The sequence below is a fragment of the Oratosquilla oratoria genome, chromosome 7 (genome assembly GCF_046742065.1).
Source record: "Oratosquilla oratoria isolate Oo_2021 chromosome 7, ASM4674206v1, whole genome shotgun sequence".
Taxonomy (NCBI): Eukaryota; Metazoa; Arthropoda; class Malacostraca; order Stomatopoda; family Squillidae; genus Oratosquilla; species Oratosquilla oratoria.
In genome coordinates this window covers 83,003,863-83,027,468 of record NC_134783.1, presented here as the reverse complement: position 1 = coordinate 83,027,468, position 23,606 = coordinate 83,003,863, and the positions used below count along the sequence as shown (strand labels likewise).

The following is a 23,606-nucleotide window of genomic DNA, read 5'->3' as shown; positions in this document are numbered from 1 at the left end:
CTCTACTTGATAAGGTCTTGATCACATGTTTTAGTTTTAGAGGGGGATCACCAATTAAGTGAAGTGGCCTTGCTGTGGATGTATTGTGTCTTGCCGTGTTGCTTCTGACCCAGGGCAGTGGGTGGGATTCAGGGATGACCCTTCATTCTTGAAAAGCTAAAATGAGAAAGGGGAAAGGGTGGTGGATGGGAGTGGAATGTGTATTTACCTAGTTTACCTAGATGTATTTTGCGGGAAGGGGAGCTATGCTTGTGGTGTCCCGCCTTTGTATCTCGCAGTGTCTAGTTTGCTTTTAAACTCATGAATGGTTTTTGTGCATACTATTTCATTATCCAGTTTGTTCCAAGTGTCCAATACTCTATGTGGAAAACTGTTTTTCTTCAGTTCTCTTCTATAGCTATGTGTTTTGATTTTCTTTCCATGTCCTCTTGTGTTTCTCTTGTCCCAGTTTAGTAAGTCCTCTCTATCAAGTATCTCTGTGCCTTTCATGATTCTGTAGATGGTCAGTAGGTCACCTCTCTCTCTCTTCTTTGCTCCAGTGTTGGTAACTCTAGTTTAGCCAATCTCTCCTCATATGATAGGTTTGCAAGTGGAGGTGCCATTTTTGTGGCTGCTTTCTGGATTCTATTTTCTTTATATTCTTTTTGGTACTGGGGGACCATAATGTCACCGCATACTCTAGTCTAGGCCTTATCAATGTAACCAATATTTTTTCTATCATGTCTTCGTCCAAGTATGCAAATGCCACTTTTATTGATCTTAGCAAGTTGTAAGTCTCCCCGACAATTTTGTTAATCTGTTTATCATAGGACAAGTCGTTTGTGATAATTACCCCCAAATCTTTTTCAGATCCTACCTTCTTTACTTCCTTGGTTCCAATTGTATATTTTCCTGATATTCTGTTTTTTGCTTTTTCCAAACTCCATTATGCTATGGAGTATGTGCCTTTGACTTGGCCACCTTCCTTATGAGGGGGAAAAAGCTCTGGGTATATAGATAAATAGATTTTGAGTACAAACTTACTACACAGATGCTCACCAGAACAGTTAGGGTCAGATAATTGCTTGCCTCCTTTCCTCATACAAGTTTCTAGAGATAAGTCATAGGTCAGGTTGTTTCATGTATTTACCTAGTTTTACCTAGTTGTATTTTGCGGGAAGGGGAGCTACGCTCGTGGTGTCCTGCCATTGTATCTCGCAGTGTCTACTTTGCTCTTAACCTTTTCACTCCGGGGCACATCGCACGTCTGGCAGCATTAGCTGCCCGACGTGCGATGTTGCGTCATAATAATCGCATTATAAAAAATAAAGTCAGTGCTCAATCGTTCGTTCTCTTTCACCCGTGAATTTTGATAACCATAGAAAATATGATGAAGCCAGTTTAGAGAGAATGGAGGTTACATAGGTACGACTACAATAAATATAATCAAGATGCCGACGTCGGCATCATCGAGTACCCACTTGCTCCTCATGACGCCTACATAGGCATCACCGTATGGAAGTGGTAAAACTCATGCATAGTTTTTGCGCACACTATTTCATTGTCCGAGTTCCAAGTGTCCACCACTCTATGTGGAAAACTGTTTTTCTTCAGATCTCTTCTGTAGCTATGTTTTTTTTTCCATGCCCTCTTGTGCTTCTTTTGTCCCAGTTTAACAAGTCCTCTCTATCAAGTATTTCTGTGCCTTTCATGGTTCTATAGATGGTCAGTAGATCACCTCTCTCTCTTCTTTGCTCCAGAATCGGTAACTCCAGTTTAGCCAATCTCTCCTCATATGACAAGTTTGCAAGTGCAGGTGCCATTTTTGTTGCTGCTCTCTGGATTCTTTCTATTTTCTTTATATTCTTTTTGGTACTGGGTGACCACAATGTTGCCGCATATTCTAGTCTAGGCCTTATCAGTGTGATAAATATTTTTTTAATAATTTCTTCGTCCAAATATGTAAATGCCACTTTTATTGATCTTAGCAAGTTGTAGGATTCTCCAACAATTTTGTTTATTTGTTTGTCATAGGACAAGTCGTTTGAGATAATTACCCCCAAATCTTTTTTGGATCTCTCCTTCTTTACCTCCTTGGTTCCAATTTTATATTGTCCTGATATTCTGTTTTTGCTTTTTTCCGAACTCCATTATGCTACACTTCTTTGTATTGAAGTCCACTTCCCATTTCCCTTGGTTTCCAAGGTTTATTGGCAATATATGACTATTTTAGTTGGTATTTGACCACTTCCATCTTGTTGGTAAACAACTGTCCTACACTTGAAATTTTTGGTAAGCAGTTTATCAGCCAGACTATTTTACAACCAAATCGTGGAAAGAAGTTGGTTGTCTGATTGCCCAGCTTTAATTTAGCTCTTGCTTTGTTATGGTCTTAGCTTGGTAGATACTTATTCTTTGAATTGTTTCAGGCAAATGTGGCCGTGTCACAGAGATCCGTGGCTGGGACAACGAGTCAGGCCGCTCAGTGGCCAATGTGACGTGGGTATGTGGTTCCACCAATGTCTACCGTGTTGGGCACAAAGGCAAGGTTGATCTGAAGTACATTGAAGAGGCTGTGAATGGATATGTATATAAGGAACACCTTCCAGTTTTAGGCAAATTAGAAGGTGAGTAGATTGTGATGGATGTATGCAGTGGTGGTGGAGAACCTATTTATTTGAATAAAAGTCATTTATTAGCGATCTCTCCCCTTTTTGTCTCCCAACCTCCTCTGTGCAACCTTTTCCTACCTGAGTAGTTATCATGAGCTTCTCCCCAAGATCAGATTCCCTAGTGCATGGAAAGAGGAGAGGCGGGGGAGCTAGTGCTAATTACTTCACTTATGTACCACATTTTTATGTTAGTAATGTGAAGCATATACATATAAGATATTTTGTATTAGTGTACCCTTTTATAAAAATGACAACTCTCTATTCAGAGCCTAGTTCCACGTCGCACAGCCCTGCATCACCCCAACAGATGCCATTCTCAGTAGGAGAGCGTGTACGTGTGATGGTGCCCCTTGAAAGGCTACGGGCTATGCAAGAAGGGCATGGAGGCTGGAACCAGAAGATGGCTGATGTAAGCATCATGAACACTACAAATGAAGAAAAAATGTATAAATTGATATGTAACTTTTTAGAAATATTCAACTAGAATTTTCCCAAATCCATGTTTGACTTTTCAATTTTTGAATCATATGTGAGCTATGTATACATGAATTGGTTGTTGACAGTTTATTGACAAGGTGGGAATTGTGCATCGCATCACGGAGAAAGGTGATGTTAGAGTGCAGTATGAGGGTTGCACAACACGCTGGACAATCCACCCAGCAGCCCTGACACGAGCAACCCACTTCGCACCTGGAGATGTAGTGATTGTATCAACCGAAGCATCCAAGGTGAAAGAGTACCAGAAAGGCCATGGTGAATGGATCGACTACATGAAGAGTGTAAGTTCATGAATTAAACACACACACACACACACACACACACCGACTCGGTGGTGCGGTTGGTGGAGCACTGGACTGGGAAGTACGGTGGTGCTCGCAGTACCTGGTTCGAATCCTGCCCAGGGCGCTTTGGGTGTGTGTGTGTGCGAAAGGTCATAGCATTACCCATAGATCGGTCATACAAGCTCTGAGCTCTCTTCCGGGAGGGAAATAGCTGTCGATCACGAGTCCAACACGTGATCCAAAGACCAAGGTGAATACACACACACACACACACACACACATTGTGCGGGATGGTTAAACTGTGTTTCTCATGTGACTGAAAAAGAAAATCCAGTTCTTGAAAAAAGTATAGTTTTGGCAAAATGGAGAAAGAAAAAGAAGAAAGAATAATAAACAAACCAACGAAGAGAGGACTGGATATAAGCAAAGTGGAAAGTCCAAGAGGTGTCATCCCCAAAAGAACTTGTTTGATAGATACTCCAAGGAAAAACCAAAGGTGGGAAAACAACAGTTTTTCAGGGTTTCAAAGAAACCCAGGTGAAATAGGTAAAAGCTTAGATATAGATAGAGAAGTTAGATATAGTAATGCATTAAGAAATCGCGAAGTAAACGACTTAATGGAAGAAATCATAGATTTAAAATTGGATTACCGAGCTGTACTTAGGGAATTGATTACTTTGTGTAAGAGTAATGAGCAAACAATTAAAGAATTAACTGATTTAAAGAGCGAAATTGAAATCCTCAAAAGAGAAAACAAAAGAATGAAGAATGAGGACAAAAATAAAAATGAAGAATTGAAAAAGTAGGTGAAAGAGCAATTACAAGAAGTAACCGGAAAGGTGGAAGAGTCAGTTAAAGAAACAGACCTCATTGAAATAAAAAATCAATGTAAACAAGAACAGGAAAAAAAATATATCTTTTAGAGAAATAGTACAAAAGCAGATGGAGGAAAATACAAAAGAAACAGTTATGAAAATAATTAAAGAAAAGGAAAATTGGGTGAGAGATACAGTTGACAAAGGTAGTGCATTGTGGTCCATGGTATCCAGGAAAAACATGATATGTATAGATACCAGAGAGAAAAGGAGGAGAAGGAAATAACTAAGGAATTTTGAAAGAAATACAGGATGAAGGGCAAAATTTTGATAAATTGACAAAATCCACAGGATAGGCAAATATTCAAAAGAAAAACAACATAGACCTCTGAAAATAAAACTAAGAACTCAAATGATAACCAAGGTGGTATTATCAAAAGTGGTTAAATTGGCAAACAGTGAGAAATTCAAACATATGTGGATAAAAAAGGAAATGAGTGATGAGGAAAAAGAGAAAGACAAAGCTTTCAGAATTGAAGCCAATGATAGAAATGAGAAAAGAACAGAGACAGAAAAAAAAAAAGTTTTTTTGGAGAGTGCTGGACTTGAGACTGAAAAAATGGTACATCAAAAAAATGGAAACTTAAACCAAAAAAGAAAAGAAAATATGAAACTAAAAGTGCATACACAAATATCGATGGCATGATCTCTGGAATCAGTGAACTAAATGACTATCTAGAAAGTGAGAAACCTGACATTATGGGAATTTTAGAGACAAAACTGAAAGGATCTTTATCAACAAGTATAGTGGGACAAGGTCTATACAACCACTGGGTGAAAAATAGAACAGACAAGCAGGGAGGAGGTGTCATGATATTGACCAAAAAGGGTCTAAATGTGACAAAGATTAATGAAGGCCAAGGCAATGTAGAATTAATTATGATCAAAATTGTAAACAAAAAGATGAAAAGCAGAAAATTTGTAGCAGTGTATCTAACACCAAAAATACAGGCTTGGTCAGATAGCGAACATTCTAAATTACTGGAAGACACAATGAATGTGCGAAACGAGACACTGAAAGAGGGTGGTAACATAGTAATCATGGGCGATTTTAATGCAAAGGATATAATCTGGGAAGAAATGATAGTAAAAGGGGGAGAAGAACTTTGGAGCAACATTCTACTGGATATGACCATCGAATACACCTTAACACAATGGGTTAAGGAAAATACTAGATATAGAAACAATGAGGAACTGTCGAAACTAGACTTAATATTAACTTCTGAACCAGATATTGTGAACAAAATGGAGTATAAAACACCAATTGGAGAGTGACCATATACAAACAGAGTTTGAATTAAAAGAACAGAACAATGTAAATAGTAATGATAAACATAGAGAAGGAAGATTAATGTACAACAACATGGATTTTGTAAAACTAAGAAAAAAATTCCAAAACAAACTGGGACAAATTCTCTAAAGAGGAAACAAAGATGGAAGACAAATGGGACATATTCAAAGGAAAGTATAAAGAAGGAATTGATAAATATGTACCAAAAAAGAAACAAAAAGAGATTTATATAGTGTTGGTATAACAAAAGGTGTAGGGAAGCTAAAGACAGCAGAGAGAAAGCCTGAAAATTTGGAAAAAATAAAAAAAAAATCTAAATGGCAAACATATATAAAACTTAAGAACAAATATGTGAATATATGCAGGAAAGAAAAAAAAGAAAATAAGAAAAATATATTATAGACAAATGATCAACCAAAACTCTTTTACAGATATATAAATGAAAAACTAAAGGATAAATATGAAATAGTAAAATTGCATGAAAGAGATAAAGAATATATAGATGACAGAAATGGCTGAAGTTATGATCAGACATTTCAGGTCTGTTTTTAGAAGTTAGAGCTCACAAATTTGGGAAGATGGACAACAAGAAAGATCACCCAAAATGAAAGAAATAAAGGTAACACAAAAAGAAATAAGAGACCAAATAAAAAACCTAGATGTTAGGAAATTGCATGGACCGGATGGAATTGCAAATTGGATACTGAAAGAGTGCATAGATTAACTGACAGACAAATTATACAAGATAATAGACTTCTCACTCAAAGAAGGAAAGGTACTGCAAGATTGGAAAGATGCATTGTACCAATATATAAAGGAGGAAATAAAGAAGATCCTACAAACTTCAGACCGGTATCCCTTACAAGCACAGTAGCAAAAATATGGGAAAAAGTCATCAGAAACAAATGGACCAAACACTTGGAAGAAAATAGAATAGTAAACCCTAAACAATTTGGCTTTAGAAGTGGAAGATCATGTACCACAAATTTAATATGCTTTTACTCGAGATTAATTGAGATGATGCAAGAAAGAGATGGCTGGGCAGATTGCCTTCTTGGACTTGCAGAAGGCATTTGACAAAGCACCACATAAAAAATAAATAAGAAAAACTGAAATAATAGGAGGAATACAAGTTAAGCTACTGGAATGGATAAAGGATTTCTTAATTGGGAGAAAAATGAGAGTGGTACTTAGAGACAAAAATTCGAACTGGGAAGATGTGAAGAGTGGCATCCGTGGAGTAATTTGTTTTCATATCTAGGACTATCAATAATACAATTTTTTTAACCACTCCCAAAGGCATTTCATACTTACTCATATCTAATCTTCTTTTGGTTGTCTCAGCATATGTTGGTTTATCATCCTTTTTATCCATTCCCTTTTTTTTTTCTAAACTTAATCACTTTGCTACATTACAGTTCCACTTACCATCACCCCCCTTCTGTCTGTTTACAATTAGGTAAAGCACCAATCTTTGGACAGTGAATTGCTAGATTTTAGCGTAAGCTCATGGAGCATTCTCAGGCACATCCAATTCATTTGACTGTCAGTGTGTGTCCAAACCATCCCACTATTCTTTCATCAACCCCGTCTACCATCTCTTTTTCTATCCAAGCTCTCCTCATTTCTCACTCTATCAAACCTTGTAAACTCTACCATACTTCTCAGACATTTCATCTCAAACACATTTAAACCTTTCCTCTCTGCCTCTCTTAAATTCCATGTCTCTGCCCCATACAGTGCTGTCGGCACAATCACATCTTCATATAATCTTCTTGTATCCATTCCCAAATGCCTAATTCGTGTAACACTTTTTAATCCTCCAAGGCATTTACTTGGTTCTCTCAATCTGCAACTTACCTCCACCTCCACTCCACTCCTTCAACTTTCTCCTCTTGTATACCTTCCCAAACTTCATCACTAACTTCCTTAACCCCTCCTCTGACACTGCCACAAGTACAGTTTTGTCAGCAAACAGCATCTGGTTCACCTCCCACATTTCTCCATTTTTTTTAAATCATCTCCATTCCCCTACCCATTACTCTTACCATTACCTTACACAACACCCCATCCATGTACACATTAAACAGCCATGGTGACATGACACATCCCTGACACAGTCCCACCTTTACCTCAAACCACATGCTATCTCCATTGTTTATTCTAAGACAGGCTCTACTACTCTCATAAAAACTCTTGACTGCCCTTAACAGATCCCATATATCTGCAAAATCTCCCACAGTGCATTCCTGTCTACCCTGTCATAAGCCTTTTCCATATCCATAAAGGCCCAAAAAACATCCTTACCTTTTGCTGAATCTTTCTCACATATACCTTATCACAAAAATCTGACCCATGCAACCCCTATCTTTCTTAAACCCACACTGTTCCTCACCAATTATCTCTGTTCCTCTCCTAATCCTCTCAATTAAAACCCTCTAAGCCTTCCCAACTACACTCAACAGAGTGACCCCTTAGAAACTACTACACTCACATCATTTGTCCCCTTTCCCTTTGTAAAGTGGAAATCTGCATGCACTCCAGTCCTCCAGCACTCTATCCTCCCTCAGACACACATTAAATAACCTCTACTGTACCTCTTTCTTCAGACACTCCACATGACACCCATCTAACCCAGGTGCCTTACCTGTTCTCATCTTTGTAATTACTACTTAAACCTCATCTTGTCTTTTTTCTTCCATTTTCCTCACCCATTACTGTCATTCTCTTAGCACCCACTGCTATCACCACTCCCTCCCAATCCTCCTCCACATTTAGTATTTTAGGTTGAAATATAACTTGTTTTATTTAAATATATGAGTGTAAGAGTATCTTGATATCTTTCCAGGCTCTTGGCAAAACAGGTGTAGTAGCCAAGGTTTATCCTGATGGAGATCTACGTGTGAACATTGAGGGCAAGACTTGGACTTTCAACCCCCTGTGTGTGAGCCTGGCACCCCACAATAATGCTGAATACAACAATACCATGAGAGCTAATGAACGTCAGGAGCATGCCAGTATGTTAAGAGTGGATAAATAGTTTGGATAAAATGATGATGGGTTTGGGAAAGTGTTCATAATGATGTGGTGGTGTGGGTTGGGTGGTCACATTACAGAGTGTGAGATCAATAAACAAAGAATGACTGACTTGATGAGACCACTTGTCATCCAATTGTTTCTACAATTTCCACTGGCCAGAAACTGCTTTATGCCAGTTGGCAACAGTCCTTGGGCTTTTCCATAGGTCTCTCCAGAAACAAACATTGGACCACTGTCTAAAGTGTGAATGTGGGACTATATGTATGTCACCAGCTAGAAGGATGAGCAGAGCAGTTGTTAGTAGTCAGTTGTCCCAGTGGGAAAAAGTTGTGGAAAAATAGTTAAAGCTGACAGAGAATCTTGAAGTCAGTCTAGAGACCAGGTGTCAGCCCCTATGAGCTGTACCTTGATGGAGGTGATATTGATAGGCTTTAGAGATTTTGGGAGGGTGGGGCCAGGTCTGCTCCAACATTCATCCTACAGAACCACTTCATGTCCATTGTTTGTCCTGAGATTACTTGTAAACAAACACAGTAGAACTGTACCTGAAGAATAGTAGAAAAGAAGTACAAGAGGATTATCTGTTGAGCAGGGAAGGGAGAGGGCAAAAGATAAGTATGAGTAAGTGAGTTGTTAATGGATGTAAAATTGACACCTTTCTTCTCTGCTCTGGATAAGAGGGGAGGGTTGCCATGTAATGAATTGGTGGGAGTAAATTAGCTTTGATTGTTGGGCCCTGCTGTAGAGGGGCTAATTTTTTATGCATTGCTTCTTACCAGAGTAATGGGTGAAGGGAAGGGATGACTGTTCTTTCCTGACCAACTAAGATAGGATGGAAAATGGTTAAGAGATAGGTGAAGGGTGGGTGTGTGCCTTGGGTGAAGCACCCCTCTTTTAAGGTAAAAAAAAAAAAAAAAAGAGCCTTTTGGTACATGTCTGTACAATGGGAGGATCTTGGTTGAGAGGATTAGGAGAGGAACAGAAGGAGTAATTGGTGAGGAACAGTGTGGATTTAGGACAGGTAGAGGTTGTGTAGATCAGATCTTTGTGGTAAGACAGATATGTAAGAAAGCTATAGGAAAGGGGAAGGATGTTTTTTGGGCTTTTATGGATCTGGAAAAGGCTTATGATAGGGTAGACAGAAAGGCACTGTGGGAGGTTATGAAGATATGCGGGATAGGAGGATAGCTTCTAGGAGCTCTCAAGAGTTTTTATGAGAATAGTAGAGCTTGTGTCAGGATTGGAAATGGAGAGAGTGAGTGGTTTGAATTAAAGGTGGGACTTCGTCAAGGATGTGTTATGTCACCCTGGCTGTTCAACTTATACATGGATGGGGTGGTGCGAGAGATAAATGCAAGGGTAGTGGGCAAGGGATTGGAGATGGTTGAAGAAAATGGAGAAAAGTGGGAGGTGAGCCAGTTGTTGTTTGCAGACGACACTGCACTTGTGGCAGGATTGGAGGAGGGATTGAGGAAGTTGGTGGCAGAGTTTGGGAGAGTATGTGATAGAAGAAAGCTAAAGATAAATGTGGGTAAAAGTAAGGTGATGAGATGTACAAGGGGTGAAAGTGGCAGTAGACTGGAAGTGAGCATTATGGGAGAGCGACTGGAGGAAGTGGATAGTTTTAGATACTTGGGTGCAAATGTGGCAGGGAAAGGTGGAGTGAAAGTGGAGGTAGAATGTAGATTGAGAGAAGCAAGTAAATGCCTTGGTGGATTAAAGAGTGTAATGAGGAATAGACATTTGGGAATGGATGCTAAGAGGAGACTGTATGAAGGAGTGATTGTGCCAACAGCACTGTATGGGGCAGAAACATGGAACATAAGAGAAGAAGAGAGAAGGAGTTTGAATGTGTTTGAGATGAGGTGTCTGAGAAGTATGATGGGGGTTACTAGGCTAGATAGAGTGAGAAATGAGGAGGTGAGGAGGAGAATGGGGGTGGAAAGGGAGCTGGGAGATAGGGTTGATGAAAGAATATTAGGATGGTTTGGACACATGGAAAGAATGAGTGAAGAAAGACTAGTAAAAGAGGTGTGGAAGGCAGATGTGGAGGGAGTGAACATGAGGGGGCATCCTAGGATGAGGTGGATGGATGGGGTGAAGGGGGCTTTGGGGAAGAGGGGAATGTCTGTTGAGGAAGGACGGGAGAGGACAGAAGACAGGGGTGAATGGAGAATGGTTGTATATGGATGATGTTGGGATAGCATGAGGTGGAATGGGCGGGTGGATGGGGGGTGAGGTAGTATGTGTGAGCAAAATTTGACGCAGCCCGAAGGGATTTCTCCCCGTCCTCTCATTTTATGCAATGGGGGGGTCGCCGATTTAATGAAGTGGCCTTACTGTGGATGTGCTGTGTCTTGCAACACTCCTTCCGACCCAGGGCAGTGGACAAGGTGCAGGGATGACCCGTCATCCAGGAGGTGCTAAGATAAGAGGGGTGGAGGGGTGTGGAGTGTATTCAGGGATGGAATGGGTGGGAGTGATTTTATGCCTTTTTCTTTTTGGCTACCCCCCTTGTAAGGGGGAAAAAGGCTTGGTATATGTATGTATGTATGCTGTACAATGGAAATGGAGCTAAACATATTGTCATGTTTATTTCAGTAGTTGTTTCAGAACCTTGTATGTTACCTCAAATTTATTGTACATCATAACTGCAATTTAATCCTAACCTTCCAGGCCCTCTGACATCCATCTTGCATCAGTTATTAGACCCAGAACAAGACAGTTCTGTGGTAGACAAGCTGGTTAGAGAAGCTGCACAGGGCCATACCAGTGTTGTATCACAGCTTCTAGCCAAACATAATGACAAGGTAAAATGAAATATGGAAGAATTTATGCTTGTATTTTTATATCGGGCAATAAAAGTAAAGGGGCTGTAGTGTAAATAGTTATATTTGCAGAATATTATTATAATGTAGTTAGACTGAAAATATGGAAGAATGATGAGAGGTAGTGTATTGAAAGCTGAGATTTAGTTATAATTTTAATTTTTGCATTGGCCATGTATTCTGACCTTAATATTGGTTTGTGAAAAGCTTAGCCAGCTTGCAAATGCATTATTTTCCCATTCAACTTTTTTCTGCAAAAGATTAGTTACTTGGGTAACTGTCAAATGTACAGTTATCTTTGGAATCTTTCTACTAGGGTAATGCAAGTACTATGTCACACATGGGTTTACCCATTTGCAGGGAAGTGGTTCCTCATTGTTGTATGAAATGACTCATAGATAGCTACAGGTGAAGTATAGAAGACAGATGAGTGACAGGGTGGTGATGTAAACATAGAAGAAAAGTTTTAATTCCCTAATGTTTCATACTTATCAGAACCTCCTCAGAGATTGAGAGAGTCCTAGTAAGGGAATGAACATTCCATTTTCTGTATTTACTTCATCCAGCTACATAGCTACAGGTGTTTTGGCAACTGCTTTACCAGTGAAAACTAAGTAACACAGAATATAATAATTTAATATAGAATCTTCAAAGGAGCAAAACATTGTACTGTCCACATTGTATGAAACTTAACTGGAGCACATTTCTTGAATATTTTTGTCTATATTCTTACATATTTCTTGCATATAGGTTGATGCCAAGAGTTCTGGGAAGACCTGCCTACAAGTAGCATGTCATCAAGGTCACATGGATATTGTCAGGTTATTATTAGATCACAAGGCTGCATTGGAAATAGCTGATGATGATGGAGACACTGCACTGCATTATTCAGCATTTGGGTAAGGAATTATTTTTAGAAGTCTAGTTTTCCTAAAATTATATATAAAATTGACTCATAACAGATAACATGTATTAATAAAGTACATCATACCAAGGGCTTTTTCCCCCTTGCAAGGAAGGTAACCAAAGTCGAAAGTCATAATTCCACTCCCACCCATTTCATTCCTACCCATTCCACCCCCATTCACCACCCCTCCCACCCTCCCTCTCATATTGGCTCCTCCTGGATGATGGATCATTCCTGTATCTTGCCCACTGCCCTGGGTCAGAAGCCATGCAGCAAGACAGAACATCCACAGCAAGTCTGCTTCATTTTATTGGCATCCCCCTCTCTCTGTCCCCTCATGCAGTAACATTGAACATACATACATACATATACCAAAGGTTTTTTTCCCCCTTACAAGGGAGGTAGCCAAAAAACAAAGGCATAAAAACCACTCCCACACATTCCATCCCTATCACACTCCACTCCCCTCCACCCTCTTCCCTCCCTCTTACCTTAGCACCTCCTGGATGACGGGTCATCCCTGCATCTTGTCCACTACCCTGGATCAGAAGCAGTGTCGCAAGACACAGCACATCCATAGCAAGACAGTTTCATTAAATCGGCAACCCCTCCTCTCTGTCCCTTCATGCAGAAAAGGGCTGCATCAAATTTTTCTCACACATACTCCCTCTCCCCCCACCCCCCACCCATTCCACCTCATGGATCACAATAAAATCCATATACAACCATTCTCCATTCACCCCTGTCTTCTCTCCTCTCCCATCCTTCCTCAACAGACATTCCCCTCTTCCCCAATCCCCTTTTACCCCATCCATCCATCTCATCCTAGGTCACCCCCTCATGTTCATTCCTTCCACATCTGCCTTCCACACCTCTTTTACTAGTCTTTCTTCACTCATTCTCTCCATGTGTCCAAACCATCCCAATACTCTTTCATCCACCCTATCTCCCAGCTCCCTTTCCACCCCCGTTCTCCTCCTCACCTCCTCATTTCTCACTCTATCCAGCCTAGTAACCCCTATCATACTTCTCAGACACCTCATCTCAAACACATTCAAACTCCTCTCTTCCTCTCTTATGTTCCATGTTTCTGCCCCATACAGTGCTGTTGGCACAATCATTCCTTCATATAATCTCCTCTTAGCATCCATTCCCAAATGTCTATTTCTCATTACACTTTTTAATCCACCAAGGCATTTACTTGCTTCTCTCAATCTACATTCTACCTCCACCTCCACTCCTTCCTTTCCTGCCACATTTGTACCCAAGTATCTAAAACTATCCACTTCCTCCAGTCTCTCTCCCTTAATACTCACTTCCAGTCTGCTGCCACTTTCACCCCTTGTACATCTCATCACCTTACTTTTACCCACATTTATCTTCAACTTGCCTCTTTAACACACTCTCCCAAACTCTGTCACTAACTTCCTCAATCCCTCCTCTGATCCTGCCACAGGCGCAGTGTTGTCCGCAAACAACAGCTGGCTTATCTCCCACTTTTCTCCATTTTCTTTTGCCATCTCCAATCCCTGACCCACCACCCTTGCATTTATCTCTCGCACCACCCCATCCATGTATAAATTGAACAGCCAAAGTGACATGACACATCCCTGACGAAGTCCCACTTTTACCTTAAACCATTCACTCTCTCCTGACGCACGCTTTACTACATACATACATATACCAAGGCTTTTTCCCCCTTACAAGGGAGGTAGCTGAAAAGAAAAAGGCATAAAAACCATTCCCACCCATTCCATCCCTAAATACACTCCACTCCCCTCCACCCTCTACCCTCCCTCTTATCTTGGCACCTCTTGGATGATGGGTCATCCCTGTATCTTGTCCACTGTCCAGGGTCAGAGGCAGTGTTGCAAGACACAGCACATCCACAGCAAGGCCGCTTCATTAAATCAGCGACCCCCCTCTCCGTCCCCTCATTCAGAAAAGGAGAAGACGTGGAGAAATCCCTCCGGCTGCGTCAAATTTTTCTCACACAAACTAACTACCTCACCCCCCATCCCCCCACCCATTCCACCTCATGCATCACAACATCATCCATATACAACCATTCTCCATTCACTCCTGTCTTCTGTCCTCTCCCATCCTTCCTCAACAGACATTCCCCTCTTCCCCAAAGCCCCTTTTACCTCATCCATCCATCTCATTCTAGGTCGCCCCCTCAAGTTCACTCTCTCCACATCTGCCTTACATACCTCTTTTACTAGTCTTTCTTCACTCATTCTTTCGATGTGTCCAAACCATCCCAAATATATTTCATCCACCCTGTCTCCCAAGGATGTTCATGTGCTAAGGGGAGAGAGTGGGGAATATCAGATCATTTTTTGGTGGAAGGTAAGTTCACTATTTATGTGAATGACACAGATGAAGATGTGGATTGTTACATGAGCTTCTTTGCAGATGATGCTAAATTGCTGAGGAAAGTGAATACTGAAATGGATTGTGAATCACTAAAGAGGGATCTAAACAAGGTTTGGAAATGGAGCCAAAAGTAGGAGATAAACTTGAACATAAAGAAATGTATCATAATGGAGTACGGAAAAAATAAAAAGTAACAGAACAAAGGAGGTAAAGAAAGTGGGATCTGAAAAAGACCTGGGAATAATTATCTCAAATGACATGTCCCCTGATAAACAGATAAACAAAATTGTTGGAGAATCTTACAATTTGCTAAGATCAATAAAGGTGGCTTTTACCTATTTAGATGAAGAAATGGTTAAAAAATTACTAGTCACACTAATAAGGCCTAGACTGGAGTATGCTGCTACACTATGGTCACCCAGTACCAAAAAGAATATAAAGAAAATTGAACGAGTCCAGAGAGCAGCCATGAAAATGGCCCCAACACTTTTAAACCTGACCAAATTGAAATTACTGACTTTGGAGCAAAGAAGAGAAAAAGGTGACCTGTTGAGCCTGTACAGAATCATGAAAGGCACAGAAATCCTTCATAGATAAGAGAATTACAAGGGGACATGATAAGAAACTCAAAAAGGATAGTTATAGAAGAGACCTGAAAAAAAAAAGTCTTCCACAGAGAGTGGTGGATATCTGGAACATACTGGATAAAACAATAGTGTGTGCAAAAACTATACACAAATTTAAGAGTAAACTAGACACTGCGAGATACAAAGATGGGACACCATGAGCATAGCTCCCTTTCCTGTAAGATACAACTAGGTAAATACCTACATATACCAAGGGCTTTTTCCCCATACAAGGGAGGTGGCCAAAGACAAATGGCATAATAAAGGCATAAATCCACTCCCACTCACTTCATCCCCATTCCATTCCCATTCACTACCCCTCCCTCCCTTTATATTATTAAGAAAAATCATGTCACAGATTTTTTTAATACAATGTACATGTAATTTAATCAAAGGTAACACAACAGTAACAAACTTAATAGTGTAGCTTGATCCATACCACCAATGATCATAGATAGCAGGCAATAATAGTAAGAAACTTAATAGAGTGCAGTTTGATTCATACCACCAGTGATCATATGCTGAATGCAAGCCGCCATGTTTATCTTATTTTTTTATGTACCGACATGTAACTGATGATGTAATTGTTTGAAATTTACTACGATCGTAGTAAATACACTCGCATAACATTTGCATATACGGTATTTAAGTACTTTGAGGTAAAGTGTAAGTACAAGTAAGACTGAATTTTTAAACTCCAAGTGCAAGTACAAGTACATGTACTTGGACCCAGCCCTGATATGTATATATATATATATATATATATATATATATATATATATATATATATATATATATATATATATATATATATATATATATATATATATATATATGTGTGTGTATGTATGTATGTAATTTCTTCTATCTTTTCACATGAGGATAACTGATAACTGGTGACTTCTCTCCTACTTCTAACTAATGGTGACATAGAAACATTCCCATGCTTATACAACTCAGACAACAGTCCAGTTTTCCTCCCGGACGTTCTGATAGCTGTTGTCAGCCACTGTGAGGCTGTAGGTTTCCAGTCAGTGAAAAACAAAGCAATAATTGTTGTTCTTACAGGAATCAGCCTGAAATCATGGAGTTGTTATTACGGAAAGGAACAACGATCAATGTGGTGAACAAAGGGCGGTGTTCAGCACTACATGTTGCAGTTAATAAGCAACATGTATCATGTGTCAAAATACTCCTCCAATACAACTGTGATGTCAATGTTCAGGTAAGTTGAGTTGTATTAGTATTTATGTCAGAGAAATATGTTTTTCATTAAACTGGTGGAACATTAGCACCAGATACAATATTCAGTTTTATCCTCAGTTGAATTCTGTCACTCTGTTTTGAGAGTGAGATTAATTTTGGTAAAATTTGTGGTTCCATAGATTTCTCTTGTAGGGCCTAAAATGGGAAACTGTATGGACCAGGAAGAGGGAGAACAAGGAATAACTATTACCCTTAATAACATGTTATTCCTGATTTTCTTATGTAGGACTCCTATGGAGATACAGCACTGCACGACGCTATTGGCAAGGCAAGTGTAGAGATTCTGGAACTTCTTGGAAACTCCCCACACCTTGACCTAGGTTTGCGCAACAAACGGGGCTTCAATGTTCTACACCATGCAGCACTAAAGGGCAACAATTTGTGAGTACCAGATCTGATCATCATAATTTTTCTTTTTATCATACTTTATAATGCATGTTTTTTATTTATTTTCTGTATTTACCTAGTTGTATTTACCTAGTTGTAATATACGGGAGGGGAGCTATGCTCGTGGTGACCTGTCTTTGTATCTCTCCGCATCAAGTTTTATCTTAAAATCTTGTATAGTGTTTGCACATACTGTTTTGTCGTCTAATTTGTTCCATGTATTAATCGCTCTGTGTGGGAAACTGTTCCCTTTCAAGTTTTTTCTATAGCTATCTTTTTTCAGTTCTTTTTCCGTGTCCTCTTGTTTTACCGTTGTCCCATACTAACAGGTCGTTCCTGTCTAAAACTTCCATTCCTTTCATTATTCTGTAGATAGTCAGCAAATCTCCTCTTTCTCTTCTTTGTTCCAGTGTTGGTAGGTTCAGTTTGGATAGTCTTTGCTCATATGTTAGTTCGGCGAGAGTCGGTGCTAGTTTGGTTGTCGCTCTTTGTAATCTTTCTAGTTTCTTAATATTCTTCTTGGTGCTGGGTGTCCAAAGTGATGCTGCGTACTCAAGTTTTGGTTTTATGCCTCAGTCAACATGTTTCTTACTGCTCCATTTCTTGGTTCCTGTCCTCAGTCCTTGTTTCTCTCTCCTTGGGTCTCTTTTGCTTCCTCTCCCCCTTTCTCTGCCACTTTCCCCTCCCCCCTTTCTAATTTGGTCTTTCCCCCCTCTCTCCTCCCTCCTACTTCTTTATCCTCCTTCCTTCTATTATCTCTCTTTCCTCCCTATATCTTTTTCTCTGTCTTTGGGAGAAGGACATGGGATGTGAGTGGAGATTGATTGTTAATGGATGATAAATTGATGTGACATGAAGAGATTTTTTATCTTCTCTAAATTTTGAAGTAGATGATGAGGTAGTGGGGGTTAAACTTGCTTTGAGTGTTGGGTCCTACTGAGGATGTGTTGTGTCTTGCTGCATTGCTTCCAACCCAAGCAATGGATGGGGGGACAGGAATGACCCTTCATTCACAAGGAGCTAAGATAACACAAAATCTCTTCAATGAATGGCCTGTGGGGTGAACAGGTGATTGTGTCTGGTTTTCTCTCCATGGTCCTTATCATTGTTGTTACATGGAAATCTGAAGTATGGTGTTGTTTTTTCTGTGCCTTTATAAAGAATTCAGAAAGAAGTAGGTGTTTTGTCAGTTTCATAGGTGTTAATATAATCTTACCCTTGTAATCACACTGATGCTAACTAAAAGGTAACTTTGTTTCTAGTGCTGCTGAAAAATTAGTGGTAAGATCACGGCAGTTTGTGGACGTTCGCAAAGATGATGGCTTTGCTGCACTTCACTTGGCAGCACTTAATGGACATCGACAAGTTGCAGAAACACTTATTACAATAGGGCAAGCTAATATTGATATCACGAACAACAAAAGACAGACACCCCTTTTGCTAGCAGTTTCACAGGTATGAATAAGTTTTTGTTTGCATTTTCAACTTAAGTATCTGCACAATTTTCTTTTCACTTGATTGCTTTCACAGCTTTAATCTAAGGTAATTGTGTTGTATGCTAGTATTCTGTTAAAGCAAGTGTACACTGTAGTATATTTTGTTTTCAAGATTAGTGTAAAATGGTAAGATCTCAAAGATATGGATTTTGTGAAGTTTGAAACTTCAAAAGTAATGAAAAAAATCAGAATAATTATCCATCAATTCATTACCTCAGGTAATTCATGCAGTAAGTAAACTTGAGTAAAATTGCCTGGTTGACAACCAGAAAGAAATATGTACAATCCCCATCACCTACAGTTAAAGTAACAGCTCTCATAAATCCCCTCTAGGGTCACTGTGGTGTTGTGGAGTTGTTGGTAGATGCAGGTGCTAGTGTATCAGTCTGTGACGAAGATGGGGACACTGCTCTTCATCTGGCCCTAATGAAGCACTGTAATGCTCCTCAAGCTCATCCATCACATGCTCCAGTCATCACACAGGTAAGTTAATAACTATTGCCACAAGTTCCACTGGATGGGACCAATGACTGGTCCTGCAAGATTAAGACACTGCTCATTTTTAACACCTCTCCACCCCATCACCTCCATGAGGAGGTGGAGCTCTGAGGGGCATACACTTGGTTTATGGACTGAACCTGAGTTCTCTCTCCATCAACTTTAACTCTATTTCTAGTACTGTTTTACACATGGAAAACTAACAGCCAGCCACTGCTCCCCTCCCTCTACCACTTTCATTTGGTGACATAAAACAATCCATACTACAGACAACAGTCCAAAGTTTCCTTCCAGAGAGATTTGTGGGAGGTTCAAAGGACTGTTGTCAGCCATATGGGACTGTGGGTTTTCTACTTGGTGAAATTCAAGGCAACAACTGATTGATTCCACTGACTGAAAATTTGCAGCCCTACAGCCAGCAAAGGTCCTTGTGCCCTCCCATAGATTTTTGGGAAGAAGTAATGGAATATTGTTGTTGTTTTAGAGTGGGTTTTTGTTTTTGTTACTGGGTAGAAGAAAAGGAGAGGAGAGCAGCACAGTACAGCAGCTGAAATTTGTCAGTTCTCATATGAAAGTCGAGGTGAAATAGTAAAAGTGTGTGTCTCACAGTACCACCACATGCAGGTACCCATTGTTGGTTCCGCAGGTAAAATATAGTCTGACTAGTACTCAATTTGCCTCTTTAGACCATCTTAATATTGAATTAAACCAACTGACTCTATTTTTAAATTATACTTAACAAAAGAACCCTCCTCCATGTATGGGGATTGGCTGAGTCAAAACACGTTTCACACACACCAAAATCCACTCTAAAGTTGTCCCATCCCAACAGGTCAATAATGAAGGGTCATTATTGCCTTCAATCCAAGTGGGTCTTGGATTGAAGCCAGTAGCAAGACATAACAAGGCCCAACTTTCATTTATCTTCAATTTTCTTCTTTCACACACTCTCCCAAACTCTGTCACCATACACTGCTGTTGGCACAATCACTCCTTCATACAATCTCCTCTTAGCATCCATTCCCAAATGTCTATTCCACATTACACTTTTTAATCCACCAAGGCATTTACTCACCTCTCTCAATCTACATTCTACCTCCACCTCCACTTAACCTTTCATGCCACATTCGCACCCAAATATCTAAAACTATCCTTTTCCTCTAGTCGCTCTCCCTTAATGCTCACTTCCAGTTTGCCGCCACTTTCACCCCATGTACATCTCATCACCTTACTTTTACCCACATTTATCTTCAACTTTCTTCTTTCACACACTCTCCCAAACTCTGTCACCAACTTCCTCAATCCCTCCTCTGATCCTGCTACAAGCGCAGTGTCGTCCGCAAACAACAGCTGGCTCACTTCCCACTTTTCTCCATTTTCTTTAACCATCTCCAATCCCTGACCCACCACCCTTGCATTTACCTCTTGCACCACCCCATTCATGTGTAAGTTGAACAGCCAGGGCGACATAACACATCCCTGACTGAGTCCCACCTTTACCTTGAACCATTCACTCTCTCCATTTCTAATCCTGACACATGCTCTACTACTCTCGTAAAAACTCTTGACAGCTCCTAGAAGCTTTCCTCCTATCCCATATATCTGCAAAACCTCCCACAGTGCCTTCCTGTCTACCCTGTCATAAGCCTTTTCCAGATCCATAAAAGCCCAAAAAACATCCTTACCTTTTCCTATAGCTTTCTCACATATCTGTCTTACCACAAAAATCTGATCTACGCAACCTCTACCTGTCCTAAATCCACACTGTTCCTCACCAATTACTCCCTCTGTTCCTCTCCATAAGGCTTCCCAACTACACTTAACGAGCTAATCCCTCTGAAACTGCTACACTCACACTTGTTCTCTTTTCCCTTGTAAAGTGGAACTATACAGGCACTCCTTCAGTCCTCCAGTACTCTACCCTCTCTTAAACAAACATTAAATAACCTCTCCAGCCAGTCCACCATCACTGTTCCTCCTTTTTTTATTTTAGACATTCTGCATGATATCCATCCAGACTAGATGCCTTACCTGCTCTCATCATCTTACCAACTACCTTCACCTCATCCCTCCTTATTTCTCCTCCATTTTCCTCACTCATCACAGTCATTTTCTTAGCACTTCCCACTGCAGATATCTTTCCCTCCCTATCCTTCACATTTAGCAGCTCCCTAAAATACTCTGCCCATCTTCCTCTTACTGCCTTCTCTTCCATTATCATCTCTCCATCTGCACCTTTTACCTTTTCTTCTCTACTTGATTTGCCTCCTCTTCCTCTCTTAATTTCTTTCCAAAACATCTTTTTATTACTTTCAGAATTTTCTGTCATACTCTTACCCCATTTCACATCTGCTCTCCTCTTTACCTTGTGCTTTACTTCTCTTGTCTTTTCTTTGTACCTCTCATATAACTCCCTCGTCCTATTTTGTAACCAATCTGTGAAAGCTCACTTCTTCTCTTCTACAACCTTCTTTGTTTCCTCATCCCACCATTCACTACCCTTCCCTCTATTTCCTCCTGTCCTTCTTGTTCCACACACCATGTTTGAACACTTTGTTACTCTCTCCTTGAACCATCCCCATTCCTCCTCCACTCGTAGCTCTACTCTATCCTTCACTCCCTCCCACTCCTCTCTCAGCTTCTTCTTGTACTCCTTCTCCTTTTCCTTTTCTTTTAAAGAGTTCACTCTAAGCAACTCCCTACCTTTTGTCTTTTCCTCTTTCTCCATCTATCCTCCACTCTCAACTTACCTTCCACCAAAAGATGATCTGATATTCCCCCACTCTCTCCCCTTAGAACATATACTTCCCTAACTCTTCCTATTATACTGTCTACCACTACATAGTCCATTAACATTCTATCTACCACCCTTCCATCCACCACCCTCTCCCATGTGTACTTATGCTTGACTTCCTTCCGAAACACTGTATTTGCTATCATCAACTCTCTAGACACATCACCATCAACTCTCCACTATGATTCTTTCCTTGAACTCCACATTTCCCAACCACTCTGTCAATTGGTTCATTTCCTACCCTAACGTTAAGGTCTCCCTATACTACTACATTGACGTTCTTCACTAATCCCTCTACTATGCAGCCATTTAAACCTATCCAAAAAGCCTCCCTTTCTTCTACACTCTTCTCACTACCAGGCCCTTATGCACTTACAAAAACCCACATCTCCTTCCCCAGTTTCACCTTCAACCACATTAGCCTTGAAGAAACCTCCTTCCACTCCACTACACGTTTACCTATCTCTTCACTTACTAGTATAGCCACCCCTTCTCTCCCTTACCCTCTCTTCACCCCTGAGAACCTCCCAACTACACTTCCAAACTCACACTCGCCCTTCCCTCTCAACTTAGTTTCAATCAAAGCCAACACATCCATCTTTCTTCTCACAAACATACTACCCATCTCTTCTCTTTTACTCTCATCTGTACCACATCTATGCACATTAAAAGACCCAAACCTTAGGGTGCTGGTTGGAAAACTCCTAGACCCTCTTATGCCTTTACTTTTTTTAGGAATGTCCCCTGTGGGGCTACAGGGAGAAGGATGCCTGGTCCCAATCCCCGTCCTGATTTTTCTCACCTCTTACGATCCAAGTGGGAAGACTTGGTGGCAGCATTCTTTTCCCCCACCACAGGGTAGGCAAAACAAGGAAATGAAATTCAGAGAAATTGTACAGGACAGCAACAAGGGGTTGGGGGACAGCATAACAATAGCAGTATAATCAAAGTTTCATCATTTCTCTGTGAGCAGAGTCCTCCTCTATCACAGACAAAATGATGTGTGGCTCTGGTCCATAGGGGCACCCCATATAGACCCTAAAGTGTCAACTGCATGTGACATACATACATATACCAAAGGCTTTTTCCCCCTTACACAGGGGGTAGCCAAAAAGAAAAGGCATAGAAACCACTCCCACCCATTCCATTTCCTATATATTCCACTCCCCTCCTCCCTCCCTCTTATCTTGGCACCTCCTGGATGACAGGTCATCCCTGCATCCTGTTCACTGCCCTGGGTCAGAAGCAGTACATCAACAGCAAGGCCGCTTCACAAATTCGGCGACCCCCCCCCCCATCCATCCCCTCGTGCAGAAAAAGAGAAGACGGGGAGAAATTCCTTCAGGCTGCATCAAATTTTTTCTCATACTTCCTCACCCCCCATACCCCTCATGCATCACAGCATCATCCAAACACAACCCTTCTCCATTCACCCCTATCTTCTGTCCTTCCTCCACAGACATTCCTCTCTTTTGTAATGCCCCTTTCACCCCATCCATCCATCTCATCCTAGGACGCCCCCTCATATTCACTCCTTCCACCTCTGCCTTCCACACTTCTTTTACTAATCTTTCTTCACTCATTCTTTCCATGTGTCCAAACCATCCCAATACTCTTTCATCCACCCTATCTCCCAACTCCCTTTCCACCCCTGTTCTCCTCCTCACCTCCTCATTTCTCACTTTATCTAGCCTAGTAACCCCTATCATACTTCTCAGACACCTCATCTCAAACACATTCAAACTCCTTCTCTCTTCCTCTCTTATGTTCCATGTTTCTGCCCCGTA

General features: G+C 40.6%; 1 protein-coding gene across 9 annotated transcripts in view; it reads left to right on the top strand.

The window, feature by feature from the left end:
- mib2 (E3 ubiquitin-protein ligase mind bomb 2) overlaps nucleotides 1–23,606 on the top strand; it is a 672,548-nt gene that overhangs the window by 631,160 nt on the left and 17,782 nt on the right. For 8 of the 9 annotated variants that reach the window (XM_076188487.1, XM_076188492.1, XM_076188494.1 and 5 more), the window contains 10 exons: nucleotides 2,409–2,606; nucleotides 2,918–3,060; nucleotides 3,215–3,430; nucleotides 8,448–8,616; nucleotides 11,315–11,448; nucleotides 12,217–12,365; nucleotides 16,447–16,603; nucleotides 16,871–17,025; nucleotides 18,294–18,486; nucleotides 18,861–19,010. In XM_076188487.1, the coding sequence (XP_076044602.1) occupies nucleotides 2,409–2,606; nucleotides 2,918–3,060; nucleotides 3,215–3,430; nucleotides 8,448–8,616; nucleotides 11,315–11,448; nucleotides 12,217–12,365; nucleotides 16,447–16,603; nucleotides 16,871–17,025; nucleotides 18,294–18,486; nucleotides 18,861–19,010 (1,664 nt within the window). The remainder of the gene's footprint in view (nucleotides 1–2,408; nucleotides 2,607–2,917; nucleotides 3,061–3,214; nucleotides 3,431–8,447; nucleotides 8,617–11,314; nucleotides 11,449–12,216; nucleotides 12,366–16,446; nucleotides 16,604–16,870; nucleotides 17,026–18,293; nucleotides 18,487–18,860; nucleotides 19,011–23,606) is intronic. The other variant, XM_076188489.1, reaches the window with a different exon arrangement.